This window comes from Dermochelys coriacea, chromosome 14, assembly GCF_009764565.3.
Source record: "Dermochelys coriacea isolate rDerCor1 chromosome 14, rDerCor1.pri.v4, whole genome shotgun sequence".
Lineage (NCBI taxonomy): Eukaryota > Metazoa > Chordata > Testudines > Dermochelyidae > Dermochelys > Dermochelys coriacea.
Genome location: NC_050081.1, coordinates 15,013,088 through 15,033,372, shown reverse-complemented (window position 1 = coordinate 15,033,372; position 20,285 = coordinate 15,013,088). Strand labels below are relative to the sequence as shown.

The following is a 20,285-nucleotide window of genomic DNA, read 5'->3' as shown; positions in this document are numbered from 1 at the left end:
ATTTTTTATTACTTCCACATTTAATCATGTTTTAATCTAATACTTTTCTATATGTAATTATTATTGTGCTTTATTTACAGTGGGACAACATGATGGGGTGGAATAGACCCTGAGGCCTCCTCCCTACCACATCCTACCCCCAGAAAATGGCAGTGGAGAGGGTCCTCCAAGCTCCCTAGAGCGGCTGCGTGGGATGAAGCCAATCAGGAAAGAGGCTGCAGGGACTAGCCAATCAGGGCCCAGCAGGCCTATATAAAGGGAACTGCAGGGCCAACATGAGTTCAGTCTGCTTAGACTGGAAGAGGTGGTTCTGGTAGGCTTTAGGAGCTGTAAGGGTCAAGGCAGGTAGTTGCTGCTAGGAACGAGGGGGGCAAGGAAGGTGCTGCTGGATGGCTGCAGGGACTCAACAAAGATAAAGGCTGTGGGGAAGTGTCAGTTATTTAAAGGGATGTGGCTGCTACTTAGAGGATTTCTGGGTTGGGGCCTAGAGTAGTGGGTGGGCCTACGTTCTCCTCCACAATAGCCACTGAGGAAGTAGCTGTACCATGAGAGAAGGGAGTTTAGACAGGCTCAGGGAAGGGACTGAACATAGAACTGTTACCCCACCCCTAGAAGGGAGCTAGATGAGACTGACTCAGCTAGAGGGCCAGAAGACTAAAGGTCAGGTGAAGAGTCATAAACTTGTATGACTGGAAAGGGTCTTGAGAGGTCATCTAGTCCAGTCCCCTGCGCTCATGGCAGGCCTAAGTATTTTATAGACCATCCCTGACAGATGTTTTTCTAACCTGCTCTTAAAAATCTCCAATGATGGAGATTCTACCACCTCCCTAGGCAATTTATTCAGTGCTTAACCACCCTGACAGTTGGGAAGTTTTTCCTAATGTCTAATCTAAACTGCCCTTGCTGCAATTTAAGCCCATTGTTCTTGTCCTATCCTCAGAAGTTAAGGAGAACAATTTTTCTCTTTCCTCCTTGTAACAAACCTTTTATGTACTTGGGAGGAAGCCCCGGGGGTACTGCTCCATCTCGGAACAGGAATCTTTGCACATAAGCTTGCTTAGTCAGGTACTCAGATAGGCCCTGCTGGTCAGACTGAGGACCAGGGAGGGCTGCAGAGACGTTGTCAATAGAGGGGTAAAGTGATGGGGCTTGCTGGATTGTGAAGGGATTGATCCCAAAGAGCTGCAGGACGTTTTGGAAGATTTTGGGATAGGCCCGGTTGGGCAGTATACCCCAGGAAGGGTTTGTTTTATTTAGTTTTGCATATGGACTATGTGTGACTTGAGTAGAGGGTTGAGTCACTAAAGGCTCGCCTGATGACTGGGGGGGGGCACTGAGAGCAGAGGAAATCGGGAGGGGGAGGGGGGAATCCAGACATACTTGACTGGAAAGGGTGCTTGCAAGAGGTGGGTGTGACACCACTACAGACAGATTAATCTCTACTGTAACTAAATCCCCAAAGTCAGTGTATTCAGACCAGAGATGCATTCTGTTTGTTTTGTTATTACAGGAAGAATGAGGGACTGTGATAAGGAGGCCATGTAGTTGTGTTGGGACACATGATTTTGGGGGTGGGGAGCAGAGAAGCAAGGGGGACTGGAAATTTGGTTTCTGATTTCCATTCTGTGGGTTACTTTGTGACCTTTGTCAAGTCATTTAGTCTCTCTGTGTCCTTGTTTTTTCCCATCTGTAAATTTGGACTAATACTTGTGATCTCCACCCCTGGGGTGTTGGGAGATTTAATCAGTTAATATTTATGAAGCGTTTTAAATGTTTGGCTGGAAGGTGTTTTAGAAATACTATATATTACTATTACTTGAGATTAAACAGCTACAAAGTTCTAACCTATGTAACTATAGTGAGTGATTTACCCAGGATGGAGCACTAACTAGCCAGTCAGGATTTGCATTTTCCAAATAACACATTACTAGGTGCAAAGTCATTCCAGGATATCCATTTGTCCGTGGTACTTTGTGAGATGTCATGAGAGAATAAACATGTGACAGATATGTCATGTTTTTTAATGCACTTTTGGAAGGTGCTCAGATATTATGGTGATGAGCATGGTATAAGAACCAATACAGGATAGAACAGAATCTGGTATGATGCAGTGCCAATGTATTGCAACAGAATGAGATTCTGAAATAGCAGCTTTCAGAGTAGCAGCCGTGTTAGTCTGTATTTGCAAAAAGAAAAGGAGTACTTGTGGCACCCTAGAGACTAACAAATTTATTGGAGCATAAGCTTTTGTGAGCTACAGCTCACTTCATCGGATGCATTTGGTGGAAAATACAGTGGGGAGATTTATATACACACAGAGAACATGAAACAATGGGTTTTATCATAGCTCACGAAAGCTTATGCTCTAATAAATTTTAGTCTCTAAGGTGCCACAAGTACTCCTTTTCTTTTTACTGTAAGGAAAGTGATCACTTAAGATGAGCCATCACCAGCGGGGGGGGGGGGAGGGGGAGGAGGAAAACCTTTCATGGTGACAAGCAAGGTGGGCCATTTCCAGCAGTTAACAAGAACATCTGAGGAACAGTGGGGGGTTGGGTGAGAGAAATAACATGGGGAAATAGTTTTACTTTGTGTAATGACTCATCCACTCCCAGTCTCTCTCCAAGCCTAAGTTAATTGTATCCAGTTTGCAAATTAATTCCAATTTAGCAGTCTCTTGCTGGAGTCTGTTCTTTAAGTTTTTTTTTTTGAAGGATAGCCACTCTCAGGTCTGTAATTGAGTGACCGGAGAGATTGAAGTGTTCTCCGACTGGTTTTTGAATGTTATAATTCTTGATGTCTGATTTGTGTCCATTTATTCTTTTATGTAGAGACTATCCAGTTTGACCAATGTACATGGCAGAGGGGCATTGCTGGCACATGATGGCATATATCACATGGGTAGATGCGCAGGTGAACGAGCCTCTGATAGCGTGGCTGATGTGATTAGGCCCTATGATGGTGTCCCCTGAATAGATATGTGGACAGAGTTGGCAACGGGCTTTGTTGCAAGGATAGGTTCCTGGGTTAGTGGTTCTGTTGTGTGGTGTGTGGTTGCTGGTGAGTATTTGCTTCAGGTTGGGGGGCTGTCTATAAGCAAGGACTGGCCTGTCTCCCAAGATCTGTGAGAGTGATGGGTCGTCCTTCAGGATAGGTTGTAGATCCCTGATGATGCACTAGAGAGGGTTTAGTTGGGGGCTGAAGGTGATGGCTAGTGGCGTTCTGTTGTTTTCTTTGTTGGGCCTGTCCTGTAGTAGGTGACTTCTGGGTACTCTTCTGGCTCTGTCAATCTGTTTCTTCACTTCAGCAGGTGGGTATTGTAGTTGTAAGAATGCATGATAGAGATCTTGTAGGTGTTTGTCTCTGTCTGAGGGGTTGGAGCAAATGCGGTTATATCGTAGAGCTTGGCTGTAGACAATGGATCGTGTGGTGTGATCTGGATGAAAGCTAGAGGCATGTAGGTAGGACTAGTGGTCAGTAGGTTTCCGATATAGGGTGGTGTTTATGTGACCATCGCTTATTTGCACCGTAGTGTCCAGGAAGTGGATCTCTTGTGTGGACTGGTCCAGGCTGAGGTTGATGGTGGGATGGAAATTGTTGAAATCATGGTGGAATTCCTCAAGGGTTTCTTTTTCCATGGATCCAGATGATGAAGATGTCATCAATGTAGCACAAGTAGAGTAGGGGCATTAGGGGACGAGAGCTGAGGAAGCGTTGTTCTAAGTCAGCCCTAAAAATGTTGGCATACTGTGGGGCCATGCGGGTACCCATCGCAGTGCCGCTGATTTGAAGGTATACATTGTCCCCAAATGTGAAATAGTTATGGGTGAGGACAAAGTCACAAAGTTCAACCACCAGGTTAGCCGTGACATTATTGGGGATACTGTTCCTGATGGCTTGTAGTCCATCTTTGTGTGGATGTTGGTGTAGAGTGGCTAGGATGGTGTTTTTAGGAAGATCACTAATGGATTGTAGTTTCCTCAGGAAGTCAGTGGTGTCTCGAAGATAGCTGGGAGTGCTGGTAACGTAGGGCCTGAAGAGAGAGTCTACATAGTCAGACAATCCTGCTGTCTGGGTGCCAATGTCTGAGATGATGGGGCGTCCAGGATTTCCAGCTTTATGGATCTTGGGTAGCTGACAGAATACCCCAGGTCGGGGTTCCAGGGTGTGTCTGTGTGGATTTGTTCTTGTGCTTTTTCAGGGAGTTTCTTGAGCAAATGCTGTAGTTTCTTTTGGTAACCCTCAGTGGGATCAGAGGGTAATGACTTGTAGAAAGTGGTGTTCACTGCATTATCATGTGGATATTTTGACACAAAATCAGTACTATGTGTTACATTTTGAAGCTTTGTTGTAGAGCTACTTGTGTGACTGTTTGAGGCTGCACTATGATTATCCTGGTGTGAGATGGTGCTATCTTGTTGTATCTCATCACAATGTTTTGAGGCATCCTGCTGCAACACAACGGTAGCCTTTTGAGGCAGTGGGTGTCATTGCTTTGTTACAGCGTGATGATAGTCTTGGGTGGGTATGGTGGTGTAACTGTTTTGAGGTGGTGGCCTCGCACTGTATCACAGGAACTTGACCTTTGCCGGCAATGACATGGCATGAGATCATGACATCAGGGTGTGATGACTTTCTGAGATGGCACCAACAGCATGAAAACAGTTTTGAGGCATTTGGTGCACGGTGGTGGTTGGGTTAAAGATTAAATTTGTGGGCCCACACCTCCCACTGTAGTGCAGCCAGGCCAGACCCAGTCACTCCCTGTGTGGGGATCCAGCAGTTCCAACTTTGCCCCCTCATAAGGGAAAAACTGTGGAGAGAGACTAGATATTTGTCTGGCCTTATGTAGTTGAGCCAATCAGAACGGAATCAGGTGAGTGACAGCCAATCTTTCCATTCAGCAACAAAGGCACCCCGGCACCAAAGGCAGACGATTGTCCGCGAGAGAACGTATTTCTCAACCAATCAAATTTAGGGGTAGCAAAGAGGGCGGCCTCTTACCACTCAGAATACAGGCTGAGGCGGGACAAAGCACAGAGTGACGGCTCTTCGCCCAATGGCGGATGGGATCGCGTTTGAACCGTCCAATGAGATGGCTGGAGGGGGGGCCCGTCTTTTTGCGGGTATAAAAGCGGCTGCCGGGGCAGGGGGCGGCGGCGAGTGGAATTCATCTGCTGCCGGCCTCTCGCTCCGGAGCTTTCGCCCGTCTCTCCCCGCCATGACCACCACCACCACCTACAAGGGCGTGGACCCCAACGGCAGGAACAGCTCCAGGTCGGTGATTTGGTGGTGGTGGGGGGGGGTCAGTGCGGGGCTCCGGGGAGAGGGGCTCGGGACCCGGGGGGGGGGATGTCAGTGCGGGGCTCCGGGAGCGGTGCGGGGCCCGGGGCTCGGGGGGGGGGGGGGCTGACTGGCCTCTGGGACCGTTTCCCCGAGGGGAGGAAGCTCAGTGGCCGGGCCGTCGGAGTGAGCCAGCGGGGGCCGGGCGCTGAGGGATCCCCCTCCCCGGGGTAATGGTTCGGGGCTCCCGAAGGATGGGGTGCATCCGGGGTTCAGGGGGAGGCAGGATGCTTTAAAGCCCCGTCCGCGGGGGGGAGGGGGGGATCTGGTCCAGCCGTGCGGCGCCTTTGGAGTGCTCTCCCGGGGCTGGCAGGCGGCGGGGATACGGCCGCACCCAGCCGGCACGTGCTGCCCATGGGATTCGCTTTTTCTCGCTGCGAAGCCCTGACGCAGTTGCCTGGGGATGAGGAGCAGCAGCAGCAGCAGCAGCAGGGCTGGGAGCGCGGCAGACCCGCCCCGGGCTGCTGCGGGCGGCTGCGACTCCTCGCCGAACAAAGGAAGGAAGCTCGCTGCCCAGCCACGCAGCCGGATTCGCCTCTCCGTCCCTCCCCAAAGCCCCGGCGCCGTCCTCCCTGCAGTCCCTTGTGCCGCTTGGCTTTTACTCTTGGTATCTGTCCCGGGAGGGTTTCCCATACTGGGTGGGGCTGGAGCAGGCTCTATTGTCTCTTGTCTGTAGCCTCTCTACCTGTTAACCTTAGCAGGGGGGCAGTGGTACACTTGTAACTCATCGGGTTTCAGAGTAGCAGCCGTGTTAGTCTGTATTCGCAAAAAGAAAAGGAGGACTTGTGGCACCTTAGAGACTAACACATTTATTAGAGCATAAGCTTTCGTGAGCTACAGCTCACTTCATCGGATGCATCATCATCACGCATTCATCCAAGAGGCTGCTCCTATTCGGAGACAATTGCTGCAACTTTATGGAAGATTTGATCCTACCAGGGTTTAAGGTGTCTATATTGTTAAGCTCATTGTGTACCGTTTTTTCAAACGGATTACAAGCAGATAGATCTCAAAGAGCATGATCCAGGGCTGGGGGAAAGTGATGGCACTACTTCACTGCACGTCCTTTCTTCACTGATCAAAACCTGCAGTGTTGCATTGGCTATTCTGGGGGGGGTTCCCACATAGGGAGCCATTTTGAGGGGGCAGCAAACAAGGGTTATGAGACTGCTGCAGAAAAAGAAAGGGATAAGGGGACAAGAGAGAGCATGCTACTAGATCAGGGAATCCATGGTTTGTCAAGAAACAAAGAGAACTTAATGCATAGCATTCCATAAGAATCCTCTCAAACTAAATTGAACTCATGGATTTCAGTGATGCAGTGTAAGACAAGGCAGAGTGTATAAATCATGCTATTCTGGGCGGGTTAGAACTGAGGCAGATGTTTTTTGGTAAATCATTGTTTTAAACGTGCAGAAATTTCCTATTGAGGATTTGGGAATTTAAAAGGTCTCTCTGTTGCCAGAGCGTTTTCTTCATGGAGCTTAGGTTGGTTTCTCAGCCTGTTACACATTTAATTGGATTTCATGCAAAGAGCAGTGCCTTTCTGAAAGTGTGGCTGTCAGCTGTTGCAGGGCAAATGTAAAATCCTGGGATTTGGGTGATGACTAAAGCGTTTCAGTTCACCCTTAGCTGGATGACTGAATAGAATATCAGACCTTATATTGAAGCTACGCTTAGCAGTTTGCTTGGCTACCCTTTTGTATTTCTGCTTGATTCACCAGGATGTCTTAAGTCTGTTTATATAAATCTTCCCACTGTATTTTCCACCGAATGCATGCGATGAAGTGAGCTGTAGCTCATGAAAGCTTGTGCTCAAATAAATGTTAGTCTCTAAGGTGCCACAAGTACTCCTTTTCTTTTTGCAAATACAGACTAACAGGGCTGCTACTCTGAAACCTGTAATTAAGTCTGTTTGACATCAGTCTGTGGAGGAAATAATTGCCCCTCCCCTGTCAAGTAGGGGGAGATGTGGGTTGTGGATACAAGACCTTGTTTGAACACTCTGCTCAAAGAACTAATAAATGTGGCAACTGATGATATGGAAGACGATAAAGAAAGCTTTCACATTTGAACACTTTCCCTAGAAGGATAATTTCTCTCTATCAAATATAAGATTCAGTAGATTTTTAATGGACTATCTGAACAGTTATACCAAACTACATACCTCAGAAAGGGGGAGTAGGAAATCATAAAGGTATATGTGCATTCTTAAAAGCTGTTGCTTTTGATCTACTTGGTAGACTCTGGATTCCCCTACTGTATGTTCAGTTTGTAGGGGAGAATAGGATGCTGTACAGAATCCCCCACCATACACTAAGAAGCAGTGCAAATGTTAGGTTTTCCCCGCTAAAGATTTCTTATAAAAGTTTAAAAACTCAGTTCAGTTCTAGGATATTAAACAAATGAATGTATAAGTGTTGTGTTGCTTGCCCTTATGCTGTATTTGAGGTTAGCAGGGTAAAGAAGTGATTGATGTCTTGTTCTGCCTTTAGTGTAGTAGGCTTAAGGTTTGGAAAGATCAGAATTAATTCCTGGCAGTGGACATCCATATCTGAGTCAAAGGTTCACTATTCCAGCTGTGTTTGAATTTTTGCATAGTGAGACTCTACAGACCTCTCTTTCTGCTGTAGGCTAAGGACCAAAAGTTTGGGAAACTGCACTAAAAAGGATTGGATGCTGTCCACGTTACTTTGTAGAGTCATAGACTGTCCATTTTTCATAGCTTGGAACTGAACTTTATATGAAAGCAAGTTCATTTGATACCCTGAATCAACAACTTTGTATTTTGAACTTCAGCTGAGCGCTGTTCATGTTTCTCATGTAGCCTCATAAGTGGTGGTAATCTTCTGAGATTTCTTTGGTTTCCTCAGCTGTTACTTTTGATGAGCTAAAGGGATGCTATGCTGAAGAAAATAAGCTTTGAATTCCTTCAGCCATAAGTGTTGAGCTTTCTTGCTTTCACTTCTTGACTTTCAGGAGGAGGTACCAAACAAGTTTCTTCATGTGACTTCCTGATCAAGATCTCACTGCTGGATTTTATTTTATTTTATTTTATTTTATTTTTTTTTTGAGCTCTATAGACATGCCAGGACTTTTTTACTTTGCAGCTAAACTCTGCCCCTTAATAATCCCTGTTCAATACAGATAGCACTCAAGCAATTTTTACTTTAAAGCTTTTTGGTTCATCTCTTATTCAGGAACTTGTTGCATGTTTGGGTTTAAAAAAAATTGGAACAGTTACAAATAGTCTGGAATCTAGACATGATCAGTGGTGCAAATAGTACAGTGGTTCATGAGCCAAATGTTGGTCTCTGCCACATTGCTCATTTCAAGATTAATTTCGATGGGGTGTTCTAATGAATTTGGCTGTTTGGCTAGTAGTTGAAAGATTGGACCCTGAGATAAATAGAAGGCTTTTTCGGCTCTGAGTTTGAAAAATGTAGCATCTTTCACTGATCCTGGGACAAAGGATAAATGGAGCTGGCTGTTCTCTTTTTCCTTGTTTGGCTGTCTTTACTATTTAGTGTTGTAAATTGTGTAGTATCTCTACAGTCCTTTGATTAGCTACCAAATATATGAATAGCAGTGACAGAACAAATGTCTCTGTGCTGTCCTGAAGTATGTTGTAGGTCCAGGAGTGAACTACAAGTGTAACCTGTGCTTGGCTTCCGAGTGCCAACAAGTACAGTGCTGGTCAGTGTTATTCACCTGTTTATTATGAAAACTAACTGCCTTATGAGTAGCTTGTAGAACACTGTGAAACTGGGCTAAATTTAACCAATGGTTTAACCCATGTGATTCTATTATATTACAGTTCCCAGAGCCATCAATCCCTTTGCTTTCCCAACCACCTTTTGAATAATACTTCAATAACAATGGTGGTAAAACTCTGGAAATGTAAGATTGTCACACTGAATCTTTCTCCAGGGTATTGCGCCCTCCAGGTGGAGGTTCCAATTTCAACTTGAGCTTTGATTTGCCAAAAGAGCAGCCTGTGCGAAGGAACAAAATGGCATCCAACATCTTTGGTCTTCCTGAAGAGAATCCAGTTTCTAGGGATGGCTCAACAGGTAAAGCTTCACTTTGGTTTCAGTGTCTATTCTGGTGACTATTCTAATTTTGTAATGCTTTATGGAAAAGGCTGTGGGTGACCCCTTGAACTGTGGAGCAGAATCATTAGCATCCTGTAGTGGATGCAACTGTTGACTCTCTCTAGTACAGAGGAAAGATGGCTCAGTAGTTAAACCACTGGCCTGGAATTTGGGCAATGTGCATTAATCTCCCATCTCTTCCACACATACTTGGACCTTAGTTTCTGTGTGTTAATGGGAAAAAGTAGTACTACTTTCATGATGGTGAGACACTGAGGATAGATTCACTAATGTTCGTGAAGCATTTTAATACTGCAGTGATGAGAAGCCTAGATGCGTAGGATGAAATCTTGGCCTGCTAGGATTTTGTTAGTTCATCGGAAATAAAGCTTTGGATAACTGTGCCAGTCTGCTTTCTTGTAGGCTGACTTTACATCTGAACTAAGACAAACTTCTGCTTTCAGGGGCCATGCCCAGAGGTGTCGGAGAAGATTCTGAACCATCTGGACCCCAAAGGAAAAACTCTTCTGATGCAAACTGTGGGGACTTTGTAGATTCAAAGGTCAGTGACTATCAAAAGCTTGTGCTGTGCTTGTGGCTGCTTAACCACTGCAAGTAAGATTGTATGGTAGGAAAAGGGCCTAAAAGCAGGTAGGTGGCTTAATTGTGGCCTCTTATTTTCTACTTGGAGAAAATATGAAATCTCCCTGCATCTCTAACATGCTGTAGGCTATCAAACTAAATACAGAGTTAAAGATTATTTTTAAACTGGGTGCTCAGTAAAACGTTCTGGCTTGTCCCATCCTAAAATCTGGTAATGGTGAGGAAATCCATGCCTTAGCCAGAAGTTCAATATCATTACCAGCATTTTTGTTTGTAAAGTTCAAGCTGCAGGGCTCTTTAATCGGCGAGGGGAAGTGTTGGGGATGCCAGCCTTGTGCTGGAGTGTAAAACAAGTAGCCTGGATGCTTGTGTAATGAGTTCCATGGCTGTCCTCTATAGGGAGCAGCAGATGCATTAGCCTCTGCATGTGGTGTGGCTTCTTGGGGTGGGGGGGGACAACAAAAATTATACTATTAGCACAGGTTTTTGCTTAGTATGTGATTCCAAATCCTGGAGAAATAAGATACAGAATAGTAGCTTCTCTGCAGATAGCAAAATTGGGGAGGCTAAAGCAGACTTCACATCTGTGATTCAATTCTAAAAACTAGTCCTCTCACAATCAAAAATTCAGTAATTTTCAAGAAAAGATAAACTGGGTAAAGTATAACCCCCAGGTATGATAGGACAACAGATAAGTGTCTGGAGACCTTCTGTTACTCCTATTTAAATAAAAAGAAAAGGAGTACTTGTGGCACCTTAGAGACTAACAAATTTATTTGAGTATAAGCTTTTGTGAGCTACAGCTCACTTCATCGGATGCATTTGGTGGAAAATACAGTGGGGAGATTTATATACACACACAGAGAACATGAAACAATGGGTTTTATCATACACACTGTAAGGAGAGTGATCACTTAAGATGAGCCATCACCAGCAGCAGGGGGCACAAGGAGGAAAACCTTTCATGGTGACAAGCAAGGTAGGAAGAAAAGGAGTACTTGTGGCACCTTAGAGACTAACAAATTTATTAGAGCATAAGCTTTCGTGAGCTACAGCTCACTTCATCGGATGCATTTGGTGGAAAAAAACGAGGAGAGATTTATATACACACACACACAGAGAACATGAAACAATGGGTTTATCATACACACTGTAAGGAGAGTGATCACTTAAGATAAGCCATCACCCACAGCAGGGGGGGGAAAAGGAGGAAAACCTTCCATGGTGACAAGCAGGTAGGCTAATTCCAGCAGTTAACAAGAATATCAGAGGAACAGTGGGGGGTGGGGTGGGGGGGAGAAATAACATGGGGAAATAGTTTTACTTTGTGTAATGACTCATCCATTCCCAGTCTCTATTCAAGCCTAAGTTAATTGTATCCAGTTTGCAAATTAATTCCAATTCAGCAGTCTCTCGTTGGAGTCTGTTTTTGAAGCTTTTTTGTTGAAGGATAGCCACTCTTAGGTCTGTGATCGAGTGACCAGAGAGATTGAAGTGTTCTCCAACTGGTTTTTGAATGTTATAATTCTTGACGTCTGATTTGTGTCCATTCATTCTTTTACGTAGAGACTGTCCAGTTTGACCAATGTACATGGCAGAGGGGCATTGCTGGCACATGATGGCATATATCATATTGGTAGGTGCGCAGGTGAACGAGCCTCTGATAGTGTGGCTGATGTGATTAGGCCCTATGATGGTGTCCCCTGAATAGATATGTGGACAGAGTTGGCAACGGGCTTTGTTGCAAGGATAGGTTCCTGGGTTAGTGGTTCTGTTGTGTGGTGTGTGGTTGCTGGTGAGTATTTGCTTCAGGTTGGGGGGCTGTCTGTAAGCAAGGACTGGCCTGTTTACCAAGATCTGTGAGAGTGATGGGTCGTCCTTCAGGACAGGTTGTAGATCCTTGATGATGCGTTGGAGAGGGTTTAGTTGGGGGCTGAAGGTGATGGCTAGTGGCGTTGTGTTATTTTCTTTGTTGGGCCTGTCCTGTAGTAGGTGACTTTTGGGTACTCTTCTGGCTCTGTCACTCTGTTTCTTCACTTCAGCAGGTGGGTATTGTAGTTGTAAGAATGCATGATAGAGCTCTTGTAGGCGTTTGTCTCTGTCTGAGGGATTGGAGCAAATGCAGTTGTATCGTAGAGCTTGGCTGTAGACAATGGATCGTGTGGTGTGATCTGGATGAAAGCTAGAGGCATGTAGGTAGGACTAGCGGTCAGTAGGTTTCCGATACAGGGTGGTGTTTATGTGACCATCGCGTATTAGCACCGTAGTGTCCAGGAAGTGGATCTCTTGTGTGGACTGGTCCAGGCTGAGGTTGATGGTGGGATGGAAATTGTTGAAATCATGGTGGAATTCCTCAAGGGCTTCTTTTCCATGGGTCCAGATGATGAAGATGTCCTCAATGTAGCGCAAGTAGAGTAGGGGCATTAGGGGACGAGAGCTGAGGAAGCGTTGTTCTAAGTCAGCCCTAAAAATGTTGGCATACTGTGGGGCCATGCAGGTACCCATCGCAGTGCCGCTGATTTGAAGGTATACGTTGTCCCCAAATGTGAAATAGTTATGGGTGAGGACAAAGTCACAAAGTTCAGCCACCAGGTTAGCCGTGACATTATTGGGGATACTGTTCCTGATGGCTTGTAGTCCATCTTTGTGTGGATGTTGGTGTAGAGTGGCTAGGATGGTGTTTTTAGGAAGATCACTACTGGATTGTAGCTTCCTCAGGAAGTCAGTGGTGTCTCGAAGATAGCTGGGAGTGCTGGTAGCGTAGGGCCTGAGGAGGGAGTCTACATAGCCAGACGATCCTGCTGTCAGGGTGCCAATGCCATGTACATTGGTCAAACTGGACAGTCTCTACGTAAAAGAATAAATGGACACAAATCAGATGTCAAGAATTATAACATTCAAAAACCAGTTGGAGAACACTTCAATCTCTCCGGTCACTCGATTACAGACCTGAGGGTGGTTATCCTTCAACAAAAAAACGTCAAAAACAGACTCCAACGAGAGACTGCTGAATTGGAATTAATTTGCAAACTGGATACAATTAATTTAGGCTTGAATAGAGACTGGGAATGGATGAGTCATTACACAAAGTAAAACTATTTCCCCATGTTTTTCCCCACCCCCCACTTTTCCTCAGATGTTCTTGCTAACTGCTGGAAATGGCCCACCTTGCTTGTCACCATGAAAGGTTTTCCTCCTTGTCCCCCCCCTCCCCCCGCTGCTGGTGATGGCTCATCTTAAGTGATCACTCTCCTTACAGTGTGTATGATAAAACCCATTGTTTCATGTTCTCTGTGTGTGTATATAAATCTCCCCACTGTATTTTCCACCAAATGCATCCGATGAAGTGAGCTGTAGCTCACGAAAGCTTATGCTCTAATAAATTTGTTAGTCTCTAAGGTGCCACAAGTACTCCTTTTGTTTTTGCGAATACAGACTAACACGGCTGCTACTCTGAAAGTTGGCAAAATGTCATTGTAGACCTTTGGTTGCATTGACCACCTCTATAGGTGTGACTGGCTATGTTTCTTCTGATCAGCAGAATACATGCATTGTCCACAGTGCCGCCTTGACATCTGATCTAGAAAATCCAGCATCCCAAGATTGCTTCCTGTTTCTGCATTCCCACAACTCAGAGGGCTCTGCTAGGCATAGAGAAGCATGCTAGACTAGCTTTGTTTAGCAGTCGTTGCTAGATGGGGCCTGGTGTTCAGTGCCGCACACTGTATCTAATATTGAAAATGCGTTGCAAAGTACAGGAAATAATGTGTGTTGTCTCTTGTAGGACGGGGAAAGCGGTGAAACTTTTGGTGAGTAACTCTCTCCCTTTCTGGTGTCTAACCTGTAAGAAGTCTTTCCAGAACAAATGAAGTTCTGGTGTATTTGAGGTGTTGGCTGGATTACATTAGATATCTCCTTCCTGTGGTTACCTCTTGGATCCTTCAAAAGGGTGGTGACTTGAATATTTCCAATATTTGGTTAGATGTAGATTGAGTCTAATTGCAGAACGCCTCTGTTTTTGTTTTTAACCCATTGGATTTAGGGTCACAGCCTGTTCTTTTGCCAGCAGTAGAGTTAGTGCCAAGAAGTCTGCATTTGGGACTAATATTACAAGGGAAATGGAGTGGGGAGGGATAATCCCTAGATCTATGAACTGCTGCACTGCACCATTTTAAGTTTAATACTTGCATTTTATTTAACCTAAATCAAATAATCTTTAATGTGTGACTATAGGAGTTATCAAATTTTTCTAAGACTTGCCTTTAGCATCCTTAATTATCGGGGATGCCACAAATGGATCATTAGTACTAGGATTTTAAAATCAACGTAGATGAAGCTTTGTAAGTGATTTTTAGTTTCTGAACATTTTGTTGACACTTCAAAGATACTGAGTTCAGACACCCTCTAAATATTAAGTTGTGGGTTTAGTTTTGTTTAGCGTAAATTCAAAATAAAGTGAGATGAAATGTGACTGTCTTGCTGATCTTTGTAGCTATTTGTCCAGTATATGCTGTTATACAGGCAAAAGTGGTCTTTTAGCTGTTGAGCCAAGTGCACAATATGGATTTGCTTACAGCAAGTCTCCTAAATGGAGAGACTTTGTCTCAGAGTGAAGGTGATCTAGTTTGCCAGTGTCCCGAGTTGGTAGCAATCACAAGAAGCAAAATCCATCTGTTTAGTAGTCAGTGACTACCTGCAAAATGCAACTTGCAACTCTGTTCCAGAATGAATAAGCAGCTCCTAACACAGTTCTCTGATCAGACAGGATTTGCACACTTGAAATTGAACACTTTAAAGAGCCACACTTGAACATGAGTCAGTTTCCTGCTTCCAGAAGGAACTTTCAGAGCACTTATAAGGTTCATATTTTTGTCAAAGCTGAGCTTTCTTCACTAAGTCAAATGGATACTCAATAACAATAGGGATTTGTGCATGATTCCTTAGGGCAATGGTGTCTACCGCATGCCCATTAAGGCTCTTAATTGTGGCCCTTGAGGAGGGTGACTGTTAAGTGGAATTGGTATTTGATTATAAATTGAAAGTGCTATTAATATTCATGTAATCTTTTAACAAGCCTCTTGGAAATCCTAGCTCGCTCTTGTTTCATGTGTATTCATGAAACTTTTCAAGTTCGTTAAGCTAATAGTTTTTTCTCTTGGTCTAGCATTCAACTTTTATTGGACTATCATCTGAATAGCCTTGCTATTCATGCACTGAGGGTATGCTTCCTCCTGAAGCTGATTTATAGTGTCTTTTCTCCACCTGGAGGTCACTGAAAGCCATGTGGTCTGTCATTAGAGGCACTGGCAGCTTGAATCTGTTCCTCGGTGACCAAGTAGATTTAGCTTCAACTCTGAATCGATCTTTTCACTCAGTATTGTTTTGGCAGGGACATAGTCTTAAATGCTTTACACAAAACCTCTCCAGGATTGGGCAAGCCTAATGTCCTTTGAAAAAGCCAGATGGTACTCAAGTAGGAAACTTGCCTTTCCTTGTTGGACATAAATGGTTACCATCAAATTAAACAATACTTGTAATAAGTGTTTTCTGTAACCTGATAAGTTTTCTGTATTTTAAATTTTGTGTATTGGATGGCACTTGGTAATAGTCAGTTTCCATTTCCATGTCCTTTCACACCAACAGATTTCTCTAAACACAGAGAAATGATTTCCAAAAAATAACACATTGGCAGGGAGACTCCAGGACAAGTATAGTTGTAAAGTGATTCTTCACGCACTTGAAATAAAGAGGAGTTGTGTCCTTTTTAATGTCTTTACCAACTAGCTTTGCTGAGCAGGAGTTTATAAGCAAAGTAGTACATGTAAATATGGAAAAGCATTCATATCTTCAATCATGAATAGTCTTTTTCCTCCAGGGTCTAGGTGAAGTCTAATGCCTTTCCTACCTTCTTAAATTTACACTAGAAATAGCCCATTTCCTGATTAGAGCAAATATTCATTTCTTTTTACCCCAGTACTTCCTTCCATGCTACTTTTCACACCTGTAAGCTTTAGCTTCAGGATGAAGATCTGCAAAGCTGTTAATAGTTACATTTCCTGAAAGGACTTCTCCTTAAAGGTTTTAGAAGAAAAATCTTTCCTCTTTGTTCTTAAGTAGCAGCTATGGGCTGGGCTTGACATCTGATAGCCATACAGCTAGTGTTGGTTGGTTGGGAAGAGTATTTAATGCCCCTGACTCAACTATGCAGCTTTCCTTAACGTTTTCCTGTGAGCCATTACTAATGTGGTTTAATTAGCATTGCAGTGCTGGGCTCTGAGATCAGGGTTAGAAACTATTGAGGCAAGAGCATGAGTTTCAATACTTTTAGGAATGAACTTTCTCTTTTGCCAACACCATTACTAGCAGAAAATTTGACTAGTACAAAATATTAATGTTGTAGCTCTGCTTGTAATTGAAACTCCAGGGCTACTGGAATAGTTACTTCCAATTGCACTGGATAGTCAGTCAACCAATTTCTCACTTCTTGGTTCAGTTCTTGTAGATGGCCATGTCCGTGAAGTAAACAGCTATTTAAGCGGTAAGTGAACTGGAGTTGGTTTTCCTACACAACATTAGTGGAAAGTGTTTTGGTTTAATAAACTATTGTGACTGGCCAGAATAAATTGTGAAGCCACAGGCAAACCACTCACACTTAAACCTAATGCCATTGACGTGAGTTGTAGAGGTTCTTGCACTCTTCCAAAGCAAGAGCAGAAATGCTAGGGAGGCACCTCTGAGTGTGAAAAGTCCCTTGTGAACCCTGGCAAATCACTCAATTTCTCCTCTTCTTCCTCCCCCCACCAGTTTGCTGTGGATACCCCGAAGCAAATAGAGTACGGTCAGAACTGCACAACAGTGTCACTGAGCTATCTTGCAATATCTCTTGATATTCTTATCATGTGAAATGTTACATCAGTCATGTAGGTGAATGTCCCATGTTGCTCATACTTCCAGTCTTGTTCTGATATTTATTGTATAATCTGTCTTTGGTTTCTGAACGGTTCATGGAGGAGTGAGTTTAGACACCTCTGTAGGGGAAAGCTTTCTCTCTGCATTTAAAGTTCACCATCTCCGTTTGGAGTGGTGCTACAGGAGCTAATTCCTAATGGGTAAGTGTCTCAAAGGATACTCTCGCTAAAATGGATTATATTCAAATCTAGTCCATCCCAGAACAATTCTGTTCACTCTTCTGAATTAAGACAAGCTGCTTTATGATGAACAGTGCTGCTATGAGTGCTAAATCTTCAATTTTTGCTTACACAGAGTAGACCCTGGTTTTACATTGATCAGGTGCATACATATCTTCAGGACAAAATCAAATGGGGTCCTCAAGGAAAAACATGTTTTCAAAGGGGTATAATCTGTCTGCATCATGGCTCCTAGAACTGGGTTCATAGAATTCATTTACTGTTTGCTGCAAGTGCAGACAATAGAGCATTCAGTTCTCAACATGAATTCGGCAGTCTATGTCATAATATTTCTTAGTTCTGCTGAGTAGTCTGGCAGGTTGGTTGCATGAGTCAGCCTGAGGCTTCCAAAGAATTTAGAAGTCTGCTGCCTGGTTTAAATGTGCCTATGAGCTAATGGCTCTGGAAGTAAATCATTATATTGTAGATTCTCTCTCCACTTTAACATCCACATTTGCCCTTTCAAATAAATTTCTTACTGGTATTTTAACTAGGGCTATTTTTTGACAATGTCAAGAAGAAACTGTCAGTCTATTTAAGCCAGTGGCTCCAAACTGGTCAGTGAACTGTCAGTGGCCTGGACAGCTGCTGGATCTCTCTTCCAGCTGATGCATCAGTGTAAACCACTTATCCACAAGCAGTGGCTCCAGCTGCCAGAGGAGTGTTGATGAGACTATATCTAAGATATGATCAAGACTGGAAAAGCTTGAACACCATTGCAATAAACAGCACTTGACTTTCCTGTACATACTATTGTATGTAGTGCACTGGTCTGAAACAGTGGCTTTCTAATCTGTTTCAAGCTTCTGCTGCTTCAAAGGAATATGGATGTAATCTGTAATTCTGCGGGATTTTGTAAAGTGTGGTATCCATTTATTCAGTCAGTTTCAAATCATGCATTGTTACTGTGGATTTTACTATACAAGAGAAGCTTAATCTTTTTGCTGGATCATTAGGACTTTTTATGTACATCTGACATAAGAATTAATTCTCTTCCCTGGGTCTTATATAGGTGAAGTTTTCTTCAAATATTTAAAATGCCCTGCTCAAAGCTGTGCTCTTGATTAAAATTTGCTGATCAAATATCTTTCTTTTAGTCTACTGACCTTAATAATAAACGTTTGTCCAACAGGAATTTTTCATCAAAACAAGGCTTGATTGACTTGTCAAAAGGAGTGGGGGGTGTGGTTGGTTTTGTTTTGCTACCACTGATGCTTATTGCCACTCAACCTTGACCTATTCTGTTTAGTTACTGCAAAGCCCACAGTCCTCTTCATACTTCCAAAAAATACTGAAATAAACTAAGTAATCAAGACTACACATCTCAATAACTGATAATTTAACTATGTAGATTGTCCTAAGAGAGCAGAGGGTCTGCTGTTCTGGGACAACTACATGGCATCTGTCCCAGGCTGCAGCAGAAACTGATCTAGGTGCATCCCTCCTTGCACAAAGATTCACTTAATTAAAACTCTTCCCCAGAAATGGCTATGAATGAGACAAGCTGCATAACTGACTCTAGAAAACTCAATAGAGTTGATACCCTAGCAAGCAGCACTTTAATGAATGTGCTACATGTGTAGAGTTCCTGCATGCGTGGGCATGTGTGTTCCTGTTTAGGGTCTTTTAACAGCATCAGAACTAGATGAAATGGCCCATTCTTTTCAAGCAGGCCCACACACTTTAATGTGAATTTATTGGAAGCTTGTAGACAAACTGTAAACAAAGACCACAGAGGTTTAGGAAGGGATTAGGCATTTTATCTCACTCAGCCTAGATTCTGTGGCTCCAGTTTGTGTATTATGCTGTGAATGTAGCATTTAAAACTGTTAAATGCAGAACTTAGGTTCAGACCTGCATTAGTATTCTACACATGCTGAGACTTTTCACTAGAAGCCGTTAACTGGTTTGATGATCCATAACATGCATGACCACAGGGCCACTGAAACAATTTGTATAGTGGGGGTGCTGAGATTCATTGAACTAAACTATAAACCCTATATCTGATGGAATCCACTTCCAGCTGGGCATGCAGCGGCATCCCTAGTTACAGCACCTATGCATGATCATACTAACAGGTTACTTCTTGCCATGAATTGCTGGCAAGTGCTGTTTTGATGGCAATGGAACTAAATTGGCTCCTAAATGACTATAGTCAAGTATAAGATGTGATCGTAGTCTCTCGAGAAGATGTACTTGTTGCCCACCAAAAAGTTAATGCTGTCTTGCCAGCAGATGTTGAAGCAGAACTTGTGGGAGGGGGAAGCTATGGCTGTACCCTAGTGGAGGGGGGAGTACCTGAGAGAGCCAGAGATTTCCCTTTCTTCTTTTCCATATCAAACACCCTAAAATCTTTTCTTCTAGAAAACATTGAGGCTGATGTAGAAGCTGCTCCAGGCCAGAGTGAAGAAAAAACCCTGCCTGCTGCACCTGTTCCTAGCCCGGTAGCACCAGTACCTGCACCATCCAGGAGAAATCCACCTGGTGGAAAGTCCAGCCTAGTCCTCGGTTAAACCCGTTCCTTTCTGACTGTTTTGAACTCATGTCTGTTTCTTTTCCCCTATGCTTGTGAACTGCACAACTTGAGCCTGACTGTACATCTCGAATTTCTTTCATTAAAAAGAAGCACTTTATGTACTGCCATTTTTTTTTATTTTTTTTTAAAAACAAGTTTTTTTCATTTGTTTGGTCTCCCCTGGATCTACTGGAAATGACATGAGTGTTTTCTAGTAGTAAACATGAGGGAAAGCTTTGAGGGATAGTAATGTGTTTCAAAGGAGACTAGATTGGCTCTAAGTGTGCTTAGAGGGTTTTTGTACGGAGATTTTTAGAACCTCTTATAGTCAGCTTTACAAGGGTTTAGAATTCTAGTTGACCAGGCCAGCAAACGATCAACAAGAGCAGACCCCCTTCACCTCACACAACTGTTGGTTATCCAAAACTTAATTGACTTCCATGTGGTAAATGTCTCAAACAGTACAGAAGTGTGATCTAGTGTATGCCATGCTGCCTTTAACAAGGAGTATCTTAGAGTTGGACCATTATGAAATGGGGCATG

General features: G+C 43.6%; 1 protein-coding gene across 1 annotated transcript; it reads left to right on the top strand.

Annotated features, from left to right (window-relative positions):
* Positions 1–288: 288 nt before the first annotated feature.
* On the top strand, positions 289–19,886 carry JPT1 (Jupiter microtubule associated homolog 1). The gene is made up of 6 exons (XM_038371574.2): positions 289–313; positions 4,905–5,277; positions 9,274–9,416; positions 9,902–9,999; positions 13,825–13,849; positions 19,592–19,886. Exons 2-6 carry the CDS (start codon positions 5,060–5,062, stop codon positions 19,738–19,740), a joined length of 633 nt encoding a protein of 210 aa, XP_038227502.1. The 5' UTR covers positions 289–313; positions 4,905–5,059; the 3' UTR covers positions 19,741–19,886.
* Positions 19,887–20,285: the final 399 nt, after the last annotated feature.